This window comes from Bufo bufo, chromosome 4 (assembly GCF_905171765.1).
Source record: "Bufo bufo chromosome 4, aBufBuf1.1, whole genome shotgun sequence".
In the NCBI taxonomy this organism is placed as follows: Eukaryota; Metazoa; Chordata; class Amphibia; order Anura; family Bufonidae; genus Bufo; species Bufo bufo.
The window spans coordinates 453,161,985-453,175,460 of NC_053392.1; the positions used below are offsets into that span (position 1 = coordinate 453,161,985).

General features: G+C 38.4%; 1 protein-coding gene across 3 annotated transcripts in view; it reads right to left on the reverse strand.

Annotated features, from left to right (window-relative positions):
- Positions 1–13,476, reverse strand: part of COG2 (component of oligomeric golgi complex 2) — a 329,606-nt gene that overhangs the window by 241,064 nt on the left and 75,066 nt on the right. For 2 of the 3 annotated variants that reach the window (XM_040429435.1, XM_040429434.1), the window contains exons 5-6: positions 7,590–7,687; positions 5,798–5,906 (exon numbers count right to left, since the gene is read on the reverse strand). In XM_040429435.1, coding sequence (XP_040285369.1) covers positions 5,798–5,906; positions 7,590–7,687 — 207 coding nt within the window. Of the gene's footprint in view, positions 1–5,797; positions 5,907–7,589; positions 7,690–13,476 lie in introns of all 3 variants that reach the window. The other variant, XM_040429436.1, reaches the window with a different exon arrangement.

The following is a 13,476-nucleotide window of genomic DNA, read 5'->3' on the forward strand; positions in this document are numbered from 1 at the left end:
TGCTGCATTGCAAATAAGTGTGAATAAACGTCACTGAATTTCTTTACAAGACCGGAGTGCTGCCATATTTTTTCTATTTCTATTGAACGGCTCCTATCCAAGAGCAACTGTGGAATTGCACCCGGAATCCAACAGAGTGCTGCTGATTTATTTTCTATATATATATATATATATATATATATATATATATATATATATATATCACTTTTTGATCACTCGATATCATGCATTTTGTAAGGCGAGGTGACAAAAAATGACTGTTCTAGCATATTTATTTTTACAGCGTTCCCCTTGACCGTATATATTATGTGATCTTTTTATACAGCAGGTTGTTACGGACGCGGTGATGCCTAATATGTCTGTCTATTTCTATTTTTGTTAAGTTTCACACAGTAAAAGCATTTTTGACAAGAAAAATCTTATTTTTGTGAACCATTTATTTTTTTATTTTTAGCAATTGTCTTAGGGTCTCATTTTTTGTGGGATGAGATGACAGTTTGAAACCATTCTGGGGTACATACGCCTTTTTGATCACTTGGTACTACACTTTGTGGGACAAGGTGACCAGTAAATTGCAGTTAATTTTTTTTACGGCGTTCACCTGATGGGGTGGATCATGAGATATTTTTATAGAGACGGTTGATACGGACGTGCGATACCTAATATGTCTACTTTAATTTTATTTATTTTTTCTATTTTTTTAACTTTATGGCTGTTTTGGCACTGTTTAGTTAATTTTTATTTATTTTTACGACGTTCACCTGATGGGGTGGATCATGAGATATTATAGAGCCGGTCGATGCGGACGCGGCGATACCCAATGTCCCTACTTTTCTTTTTTTACAATTTTTTTATAACTTCATTTTGGAAAAAGGACACTTTCTGGCTTGAAACAATTTTTTTTATTATGAAAAACTATTTTTGTTTAAACAATTTTTTTACCTTTTTTTTTTCTCTCACTATGGGACTTCAACTTTTGGGGGTCTGATCCCCTCTACAATGTATTACAATATATCTGTATTATAATGCATTGGCTGTAAGTGTATAACACACTGTAATACACTTAGAGCCTGCTAGCTTGTGAGACCCAGGGGGCGGGGTCTCACAGGCTTACATTGAAGGCAGCACGATGCCTATGGGTCGCAGTCACTGCAAAGACATCGCAACAAGCGTTAATGTGCCAGCATCCTGCTGCTGATTGGGAGGGCACAGTTCCTGCACCAACCCCAATACCCCCCCCCCCCTTCCCCCGATCAGCGTGCTGTAGCTGTACGCGGCTGGGATTTAAGTCACAGTCCCCAGCGCCATACAGTTATGGAGCTAGTATGTGTTAAGAAGACAAACTCTTGCTGATGTAAACACTTGTGGTATACATGAGCTTTGCACACTCCAATATATTACTTTTAAAGGGGTTCTCCGGGAATTAAGAAAATGAAAATACTTAAATATTACTTCATTATAAATATATTACTAAATACCTTTCATTAGTTATAATGGCACATTTTGTCCAGGGAGCAATCATTAGGAGAAATAAAATGTCCACCGTCCTATTAGTACACACAGAACCTGTCCTAATCACACAGGAGGACAAGTTAAAGAGCTGCACCATCTTCCTCACTTGTCAGGGGAAATGATCTGAATATAGTTTAATATGATCTTCAAATGAAGATCTGTAGGAATGGAGTTCATTTGGAGGCATGAAGAACAGAGAGGATAGTGGGGGTGTAGATAATGAGCAGCAGCACTTTTATTTAGTCGACATTACCACAGTCTGTCCTGTCCGTCCTCTCTGTACTTCATGTCTCTTTATGAACTCCATTCCTACAGAGATTCAGCTGAAGATCTTATCAGCTGTATTCAGGATCATAATGCCTGACAAGCAGAGAGGAGGATGAGGCAGCTCTTTACCTCAGTGTTGTGAAGTAACTTGTCCTCCTCTGTGATTAGGACAGGTTTTGTGTGTACTACTAGGACGGCGGACATTTTATTTCTCCTAATGATTGCTCCCTAGACAAAATGAACCATTATAGCTAATGAAAGGTATTTGGGAATATGTTTATACTAAAGTAATATTGAAGTATTTTCATTTTCTTAATTCCCGGAGAACCCCTTCCCGACCAGCACCGTAGTACTATGGCGCGCTGATCAGGCGGGTGCAGGAGACGGCATCGGTGAAAACACTGATGCAGTTGCATTAACCCTCACTATGCCATGGTCAGCACTGACCGCAGCATGTGCGGGGTGTGTGGAGGGAGCTCCCTTCCCCATCAGGTCCACGGTTGCTGTAACGGGGACCCGATGTCTTCCATGTAAGCCTATGAGATCCAGCCCCCTGGATCTTACAGGCAAGCAGACTGAAGAGTAATACACTTACAGCCAATGCATTACAATACAGAAGTATTGTAATGCATTGTACAGGTGATCAGATCCCCCCCCCCAAAAAAAAAAAATTATACATATTAGGTATTGACACGTGACATGATTCAGGTAAATGCTGTAAAAAAAAAAAAAAAAAAAGCTTCCCTAACAAAAAGTGTAATACCAAGCGATGGAAAAGGCGTATTTATCCCAAATTGGTACCAATCAAACTGTCATCTCATCCCGCAAAAAAGAGAGACCTTACCAAAGACAATCGTCCAAAAAAAATAAGATATGGCTCTCATAAAAACAAGATTTCATTCTGTTCAAAACTGCATTTACTGTGTAAAACTGAACAAAAATAAAACTGATAGACATTATCTATCGCCACGTCCATAACAACCTTCTCTATAAAAATATAGCATAAGATGACCCCTCAAGTGTATGCTGTAAAAAAAAAAAAAAATATGTCAAAACAGCCATTTTTTTATCACCTTGCCTCACAAAAAGTGTAACACCAAGCGATCAAAAAGTCTTATGTTCCCCAAAATGGTACCAACCAAACTGCCATCTCATCGTGCTGGAAAATGCATTGTTCTTCACAAAACTGTTGTTGGATTGTTGGAAGAAGTTGCTGTTGGACGGTGTTTTGGTACCATTCTTTATTCATGGCTGTGTCTCAGGATGCTTTACTGTTGGCATGACACAGGACTTATGGTAGCGCTCACCTTTTCTTCTCCGGACAAGCCTTTTTCCAAATGCCCCAAACAATCGGAAAGAGGCTTCATCGGAGAATATGACTTTGCCCCAGTCCTCAGCAGTCCATTCACCATACTTTCTGCAGAAGATCAATCTGTCCCTGATGTTTTTTTGGAGAGAAGTGGCTTCTTTGCTGCCCTTCTTGATCTATATGAGTGTATTACTGTAGTGCAGCGGTGGCATGAAGCGCACGGCGTCATAGCAACCAATGACGCCGTGCACTCCTGCTGTCAGCAGGATGCCAGGCCGGGATACCACGGACCGCTCACGTCCGTGTTCCACGGCCGTGTTCCATGGCCGTGTGCATTTGGCCTAATGCATATTGAGGTTTAGTTTGCTGTTGACCCTTGCTGTGTTGAAAGAAAAAAAATTAACATGAAAAATCTGCATAAAAAATTTAATTGTGGAACACCTAAAGGGTTAACAAAGTTTGTAACATCAGTTTTGAATAATTTGAGGGGTATAGTTTCTAAAATGGGTTCATTTATGGGTGGTTTCCATTATGTAAGCACCTCAAAATCACTTTAGAACTGAATTGGTGCTTAAAAAAATGGTTTTGGAAGTTTTGTTGAAAATTTTAAAAATGGCTTCTAAACTTAAGGCTTATAACATCCTAAAAAAAAAAAAAAAAAACATTTACAAAATGATGCCAACATAAAGCAGACATATGGGGAATGATGACCGATAACCATTTTATGACAGTAATGTCTGTCTTAAAAGTAGAGAAATTCAAATTTAGAAAATTGTGAATTTTTCAAAATTTATGGGAAATTTGGGATTTTTTTTATAAATAAAAGGAAAAATATATTGACTCAAATTTAGCATTGTCGTGAAATACAACGTGTCATGAGAAAACAGTCTCAGAATGGCTTGGATAAGTAAAAGTGTTCCAAAGTTATTACCACATAAAGTGACATCAGATTTGCAAAAAATGGCCTGGGCAGGAAGGTGAAAACTGGCCTGGGGTAGAAAGGGTTAAGTTGCTTTTATGTGTAAACATCTGCTTGGATGTAAGTCTTAAATGCAACTGTTAATAGATTTTTTTTTTTAAATAGATCCTGTTTGTCACAAAGTTACATGAAGATGGACAAAGTTGTCAACGGTCTGTCAACATCAATCATCTGCTTGTCTGCTTTCAGGAAATACATATGTTTTGGGTGTGTATTTACATTTCAAGGAATGTAGACCCTGTATTTTATAAGTTACTTTTTTAAAATTCCCAGTTTAAAACCATATTTGTGGTCTTTCCAGTTCTGGAGATTTTATTATGTTCTAATACAGGTCTGAAATATTTATACTTATGACTGTTGTGCCATTCTACAGTGCTGCCAGTGTCCGATTATAAAGGGACACAATTCCAACTGGGAACACCCATTTGGACCTTTACTGCAGACTGTTAGGAATGAATACATAAACTTCTAGAAGTAATACCAGAGGAACGACACAACATAGAGGCATAGGAATAGATATTCCAGAATTGGTATTACAAGGTGAACTATAACACATGCGCTAAAGGATATGTCCGGTTCTCAAAGAGGATAATAAATCTAAAGTTAGAGTTATAGCTAAAGTATTGCAGACAGATTTGAATTTGGTTTTCTTTTCACAGACATTTGGCTATATTTCAGTGGTGAAGCAGTAGAAAGGTTTCCAAAAAAATGACAACTACATATTAGAATACCAGAAACAACCCATGGACATGTGTGGCACATGTTTTGGCGATACTGTACAACCTCCTGCACAAGCTGAAAAAAAAAATAACTGTCAGATTCTAGAGTAGTTTAAAGGTAATCTGTCACTAGTTTGACAGTTCTAACAGCTCCAGCATATGCCAAGGAGTCCTGATATTCATGAATTCCTGGCTTTCTCCACCCCTCTGCCACTGATTGACAGCTTATTCCCAACTGAATTAGCAGCAGAACTCATGGGTATGCACTGGAGCTGCTCAATATAAGATTTTAGCAAAATGGCAGTTAGGGTAGTTTCACATTAGCGGTAAAGAGATCTGGCAGGGAACATCCTGCTGGAGCTCTCTGAATCCGGCACTGTCGGAAAGTACCTGAATGCCTTGCCGGCCCTATTAAAGTGGTATTCCCATCTTGGACATTGGGGGTATATCGCCCTTACGGTCATCTGAACGGACCCCAAGACAGATAAATCAAGTCTTTACATACAGCAGTTAGGAATAGCTGCTGGGAGCTGTAAACCACTCTGAGGAGGACAGTAACATTTTAGGGGTCAAAGATAGTACAGAATGTACCAGAATAAAAATGGAGCCACCCTCACATCCAAAAGGAGTAGCTCATCCTGGCACAGAGGGCAGTACAGTCAGTACATGTAGTACCATCCTGTACTGTAAAGAGGAGCAACTACACAAGCAATAAATATGCCAGAAAAGGGGCCATGTTGATTGGTTGGATCAGAGCCTGAAACACTGTATGTTGAGTCTAGTTTCAACTTAGGATGGCCCAGGAACCATTGTATGTTGAAAATATTGTATCCTGAGACCATTGTACCTTGAGGGACCACTGTATTCTAATAAAAACAGAACATAATCATCCAATATTATATACTATACCATTCTTGCGAAAAAAAAAAAAACTAAAGAAATAGGCCATGTAGAACTAATCTGAAATAATGTAAACAGGTAAGTAATGTGAATCTTGTGCAATATACTTACAGGTCTCACTTTATCGAGAAGAGGCATGCCTTTGCTTTGAACAGCATGGAACTGCAACTGATTAAATTCTGTGGCAATTCTTTCTAAGATCTGCCCGGTTAGCAACGTGCTTTAATAAGATGAAAACAGGAAGAATACATTTTAGCCTAGTTAAACGACTACTAGAAATATGTTCTAACACATCAAGATAACATTTGCTCATTTCAAGTAAAAAAAAAAAAAAAAAAAAAAAAAAAAGTCCTGGGTTATATCATTTCTTTACAATGAAAGACAACCAAACTGATTTCTCAAGTCAACATGAAAGTGGAACAGTACAAAGGATTAAACCATCACCTTTATTAGGCTACTTTCACACTGACGCTTTCCCTTTCCGCTATTGTCTATCCAGTTATCCTGCAAGTTAACCCAGAGAAAGGCAAAAAAAACCAAAAAAAAACAAAAAAAATATGTGAGGTAGAAGCCAATTTTCCTCACTTTAGGGGTAAAAAATTCCTTCCCGACTCCAGTCACGCAATCAGACTAACTGCCTGGATCAACGACCCCTCTCTAGTAGCTATAGCCTGTAATATTATCTATATAAAAAATATATATAAAAAAAAAAAAAAATCCTGCAGTTTTCACCCTGATGTCTTCTCAGGTAGGCCTTCAATGGAAGATCATACCCATGTATACATAACACAGTATCCAACATTCACAATAATGATTCACGATAGTCTCCAAAGGGGTTATCTGAGATAATTAAAAGTCTCTGACTTCGAATAAAAATAAAATAAAAAAATAAAAAAAACACATCTAAAAGGCCTGTTTAAACGACGTTTTTTGGCACTGATTTTCACGCTGAATGAGCTCAAAAACCGCCCCCCAAAAAGGCTCCCATTCATTTAAATGGCTAGCAGAACTTTTTTTTTTTTTTTAAACCGCATGGGAAAAAAAAGCAGCATGCTCTATCTCAGGGATGCCCAACCTGGGGCTCTCCAGCTGTAGGCTTCGAAGTTGTAATTTTGCAACAGCTGGATGGCCACAGGTTGGGCATCTCTGCCCTATCGGGTAGAGATGTAAAGTGCATTTTTTTTTAATTCATCATGTGAACATTTAACTTTTTTTTTTTATTCTATTATTTTAAAATCATTTTAATGCTTCTCCAAGATTTTTATTCATCTTGGGATATCCCATGAACTTTTTATATATGTACATATGAAATTGGTAGTCATGTACTGGTGATGTAAATACCAATGGTGCATCGTCACTTAAGACTTCAAGAATAAGAATCACCGATAGCAGAGACATGGGCGAAGCCAGCAAGGGACCTGAGTGGTCCCTTGCCGGTAATCGCTCCGATTGGTTAGTCAGTGCAGATTAACCAATTTGAGTGTGGCAGTGGTAAAATGACGGTTTCAGGCTCTGATCTCCACTTTGGAGGGGAGCCTGAATTCAGCCAGTGCCCTAAACACCCCCTGTGCCAGCTCATGCCTCCTGTGCCCCTGATGCCACAATGCCCCCCCCCCCATGCGGTCCCCCAGTGGCTCTGTTCCCAGAGCCTCCACCATCAGCAGCGAGAGGCATTCAGTCATGGAATTGCGTTATGGTCCATGGTAACGGAATCCATAACGCAATTCAGCATATACCCCAACCCGAACTTCAAAATATGAAGTTCGCTCATCCCTAATTACCACTACCACAATAGGAGAAACCAGAGAGGACAAAAACTCTGCATTCGTCCAAATACAATTGCAGGCTTACAGAGTTAAAGAAGGCCTCCTTACACTTGTACAGAGCCACAATAAAGACTAACCTGTTCAATTCTGTATTTTCTTTACGGTTCTGGGAGTTCAAGATGCCTTCAATCTTCTCAACAGAATAAATAACATGAATCATTCTTAACGCACACATCTGAAACATTGAAATCCAATATTCAGTATTTGGTCTTTTTTTTGTTTTGGTTTTTATCTCTGCAACTGCAGCATGCAATAGATTAGATTATGTTGGTAGACATAAAATATTTTCTGTGCTGTTACATTAGTGGGATTCTATACAGCACTTAAAGAGGAAATGTCTCACCACAAATTGCAGTGGAATCTGCAGGTAGCATGTTATAGAGCAGGAGTAGCTGATCAGATTTAGATATAGATTTCGTTTATTAAAGATTCAGTAAAAAAAAAAAATTATATATATATATATATATATATATATATATATATATATATATATATATATATAGAGAGAGAGAGAGAGAGAGAAAGTGGATGATAGCTATCTATGTATACACGCTTACACAAGGAATGCTATCAATCACTGATAAAATCTCCCCAGTGTATGAGGAGCTGTATGAAATTACACGTTTTTCCCAAAAAAAGAAAGTTATCTATCGGATCGGATTCTTCTGCTCTATAACATGCTGCCTGTGGATTGAACTGCATTTTGTGGTGACTGGTCCTCTATAATCCCTTCCTGCATATGGATGTAACTGTACATTCGGATTGCATGTAACATACAGCATACAGTTACGTCCCACCTTTAAACTGTCATCGCGTCTGATGCCCGTGAAGTGCCTGCAACTATCAATGACACCAAGCATAGCTCACCAGCATGGACAGAATCACAGCAGTCTCATGCTTGTGATCACTGTGACTGGCTAGTCAGTAACAGACTGGTTAATCGCAGCGTTCGAGGCTGGATTTCCCAGCATCGCCCTCTGTGACAAGCTCAGTTCGGTCATGGAGGTGGTCAGAGAAGAAGAGTACCAGTGTAGAGCCTGTAAAAAAGATTTTTTTTTAATCAATCGGCCCTCTAACCACCCAACTGGTCACCAATCCACCCAGAGATCAACCACTGGGATCTTTGTTTTGTGATCAGGATAACAGAACCAGGACACCATTGCCTGACACTGAAGCCGTCGACTGACGCCATCGGAGTTTCCAACAGTCTGGTGTCACAATCTGACGTTATTATGGCCAGCAGGCATTTCACAGATGAGGAGTCATACACAATGCTATATTCTGACACGGACACCACCCTTAACCATTAGGCTCCCAGTGGCATACATGTAAGGGTACAGCAGGCACTATAGCCGGCAGGTCATGTCTGCGACCGGCAATAATGCAATCGCAAACATTTAAGCCCTTAGATGCAGTGGCATCTAAAAGGCTTACAGGAGCTACAAAAAAAAGTTTAAAAAAAAATATATATAAAAGATTTAAATTATCCCCTTTCCCAAGAATACATTTTTTTTTTTTTAAATATCAACATCATGGACATTGGCACGTCCAAAAATGCCAGTATTAATATAAAAAAATATTCATCCCATATGGTGAATGCCATAACCGGAAAAAATAAAAAATATCAAAATGGCTGATTCGCCATCACTTCTCTTACCCTAAAAAAAAAAAAAAAAAAAAAAACTGGTGTGAGGCAACCAGATTCCACCTTTCATTTTGGACAGCTCTTTTAGAAAATAAAAGGAGGAATACGATTGGTTGCTATGGGCAACTAAGGCTACTTTCACACTTGCGTTTGGGGTTCCGCTTGTGAGATCCGTTTGAGGGCTCTCACAAGCGACCCCGAACGGATCCGTTCATCTCCAATGCATTCTGAATGGATAAGGATCCGATCAGAATGCATCAGTTTGGCTCCGTTCCGCCTCCATTCCGCTCTGGAGGCGGACACCAAAACGCTACTTGCAGCGTTTCGGTGTCCGCCTGGCCGTGCGGAGCCAAACAGATCCGTCCTGACTTACAATGCAAGTCAATGGGGATGGATCCGTTTGACGTTGACACAATATGGTGCAATTGCAAACGGAACAGTCCCCCATTTACTTTCAAAGTAAAGTCAGGAGTCCCTATTAATATACCATCGGAGCAGAGTTTTCTCCAATTCGATAGTATATTTTAACTTGAAGCGTCCCCATCACCATGGGAACGCCTCTATGTTAGAATATACACTGCTCAAAAAAAAAGGGAACACAAAAATAACATCCTAGATCTGAGTTAATTAAATATTCTTCTGAAATACTTTGATCTTTACATAGTTGAATGTGCTGACAACAAAATCACACAAAAATAAAAAAATGGAAATCAAATTTTTTAACCCATGGAGGTCTGGATTTGGAGTCAGCTGTAAATGCCTGTCTAAAGCCCAAACTTCAGGAAGATTTTAATGATGGAAATGAACATGTGGAGACACTGTGGGTGGATGTAAACAAAGGCAAAGACAATAATAAAATACTGTTTGTTATGTTACTGCTTGAGTTTGTTATAAGCCACCTAATATACCAGAGTCTACAGAAAATCTATTACTAAGCTATTATGGGGTTTACTTTCTGCTAAAAATGACGGGACATCCTTATTCTGTGGCTCAATATAAATAGGTGATACCAAACTTCAATAGTTTTTGTTTTACTACTTAAAAATAAAAATAAAGGGGGTCATTTATCAAACAGGTGTAAAGTAGAACTGGATTAGTTTCCCATAGCAACCAATCTGATTCCACCTTTCAATTTGGATAGCTCCTTTGTAAGATGGAAGAAGGAATCTGGTTGCTATGGGCAACTCAGCCAGTTCTACTTTACACCAGTTTGATAAATGTCCCCTAAAGACCTTTGAAGAAGAAAAATAAATAAATAAATAAATAAATAAATAAATAATTTTCTTTGCATCAACATTTTTGGATAGCTATAATTTTTTTTTATATTTATAGCCGGAACTGCCAGCTAGATACGGCAAAACGTATGCCAACTGATTGCATTTTAAGGCTGATCAGGTTACTGATCAGTCTTACAAATGCATTGCAAGAAAGGATCCGTCTGTCATAGGGACAAACGGATCAGTTTTCGATTTTTTTCACATTCTTACCGGTCTGCGCATGCGCAGACAGGAAGGACAGTTCCAGCATTCCGGTATTTTGAATGCTGGATCCAGCACTAATACATTCCTATGGAAAAAAAAATGCAGAATCCGGCATTCAGGCAAGTCTTCAGTTTTTTGGGCCGGAGATAAAACCGTAGCATGCTGCGGTTTTATCTTTTGCCTGATCAGTCAAAAAGACTGAACTGAATACATCCTGAACGGATTGCTCTCCATTCAGAATGCATTGGGATAAAACTGATCAGTTCTTTTCTGGTATAGAGCCCCTAGGACGGAACTTTATGCCGGAAAAGAAAAACGCTAGTGTGAAAGTACCCTTTGTCAGCACATCCCAATGCACAGGTGCACGTCACCATGGCTGAAAGCACAAAAGCAAAAACACACAATGAAACACTCTGCAAACACATAATAAAAGTAAATACTATTGTGCCATACTCACTATAGAAAAATATACCAGTGCTACTGCTATGCGCATAAATGTGAGATTCTTGGTAAATCTGGTGCCAGAGTTTGCAGAGTGCTGTTACATGGTTTGTTTTTTATTTTTGTGGTATGTTCAACTGTTTGATCACTATTATTCAAATTTATTTGTGGGGGGCAAGGTGGTTAAAAAATGGCAAATCATGATTTTTTTTTTCCTGTTACGACATTCACGACACAGGAAATTTCTTTAAAATATTTTAATATTTCAGACATTTTTGGATGCGGTGATGCCTGCTTATTTTTTTATTGTTTATCTACTTTTTATATGCAAAATTGGGAAAGGGGGGTGATTTTAACTTTTAATACTGTAAAAGTGACAGGGAGCGGAGATCGTGCCGCCCTTGTCATTTACCCCTCAGGTGCTGTGATCAACACTGATCTCGGCACCTGTGAGTGTAGGCAGAGGTATGCGGTTCCCTCTGCCCTCAGATCGGAGCCCCCACAGTGAAATCATGGGACTTCAATCTGTTGTCATGGCAGCCTGGATGCTGCTGAAGTGATCCAGGCCAGCCATGGCTTTCTCCATGTTGAGCTATGCACGAGGCATAGAAATCCTATTCACCCTAACAGAGATCTATTAGGATGAACAGGAGAGGGATCAAAAGTATTTTAATAGTTCAGACATTTTCAGACACGGCGATACCCAATGTTTATTTTTTTGTTTATATATTTTTATATGTTAACCACTTCCCATCTGGGCCCTTTGCCCCCTTCCTGACCAGGCCAAATTTTGCAAAACGGACATATCTCACTTTATGTGGTAATAACTTTGGAACGCCTTTATTTATCCAAGTCATTCAGAGATTGTTTTCTCGTGACACATTGTACTTCATGATAGTCATAAATTTGAGTCAAAATATTTCACCTTTATTTATTTATGAAAAAATCCCAAATTTACCCAAAAATTAAAAAAAAAAAAAAAAAAAAAAAAAAAAAAAAAAAAAAAAACGCAATTTTCTAAATTTCAATTTCTCTGCTTTTAAAACAGAAAGTGATACCTCATAAAATATTTATTATTTAACATTCCCCATATGTCTACTTTATGTTGGCATCATTTTGGAAATGTCATTTTATTTTTTTAGGACGTTAGAAGGCTTAGAAGTTTAGAAGCAATTCTTCAAATTTTTAAGAAAATTGCCAAAACCCACTTTATAAGGACCAGTTCAGGTCTGAAGTCACTTTGTGGGGCCTACATAGTGGATACCCCCATAAATGACCCCATTGTAGAAACTACACCCCTCAAGGTATTCAAAACCGATTTTACAAACTTTGTTAACCCTTTAGGCGTTCCACAAGAATTAAAGGAAAATGGAGATCAAATTTTTAAATTTCACTTTTTTGGCAGATTTTCCATTTTAATCAATTTTTTTCTCTAACACATCGATGGTTAACAGCCAAACAAAACTCAATATTTATTACCCAGATTCTGCGGTTTACAGAAACACCCCACATGTGGTCGTAAACTGCTGTATGGGCACACGGCAGGGCGCAGAAGGAAAGGAACTCCACATGGTTTTTAGATGCCATGTCCCATTTGAAGCCCCCTGATGCACCCTTACAGTAGAAACTCCCAAGAAGTGACCCCATTTTGGAAACTAGGGGATAAGGTGCCAGTTTTATTAGTACTATTTTTGGGTACATATGATTTTTTGATCATTCAATATAACACTTTATGGGGCAAGGTGACCCAAAAATTGGTTGTTTTAGCACAGTTTCTATTTATTTATTTTTACAGCGTTCACCTTAGGGGTTCAGTCAAGTGACATTTTTATAGAGCAGATTGTTACGGACGTGGCGATACCTAATATGTATACTTTTTCTCATTTATTAAAGTTTTACACAATAATAGCATTTTTGAAACCAAAAAATTATGTTTTAATGTGTCCATGTTCTGAGAGCTATAGTTTTTTTATTTTTTGAGAGATTTTCTTATGTAGGGGCTCATTTTTTGCGGGATGAGGTGACGGTTTTATTGGTACCATTTTGTGGGACATACGCGTTTTTGATCACTTGGTGTTGCACCTTTTGTGAGCTAAGGTGACAAAAATTGCTTGTTTTGACACCGTTTTTTTTTTTTTTTTTTTTTTTACGGTGTTCACCCGAGGGGTTAGGTCATGTGATATTTTTATAGAGCTGGTTTTTACGGACGCGGCAATACCTAATATGTATACTTTTTTTTATTTGTTTCACTTTAACACAATAATAGCATTTTTGAAACCAAAAAAATTATGTTTTAGTGTCTCCATGTTCTAAGAGCTATAGTTTTTTTATTTTTTGAGAGATTTTCTTATGTAGGGGCTCATTTTTTGCGGGATGAGGTGACGGTTTTATTGGTAC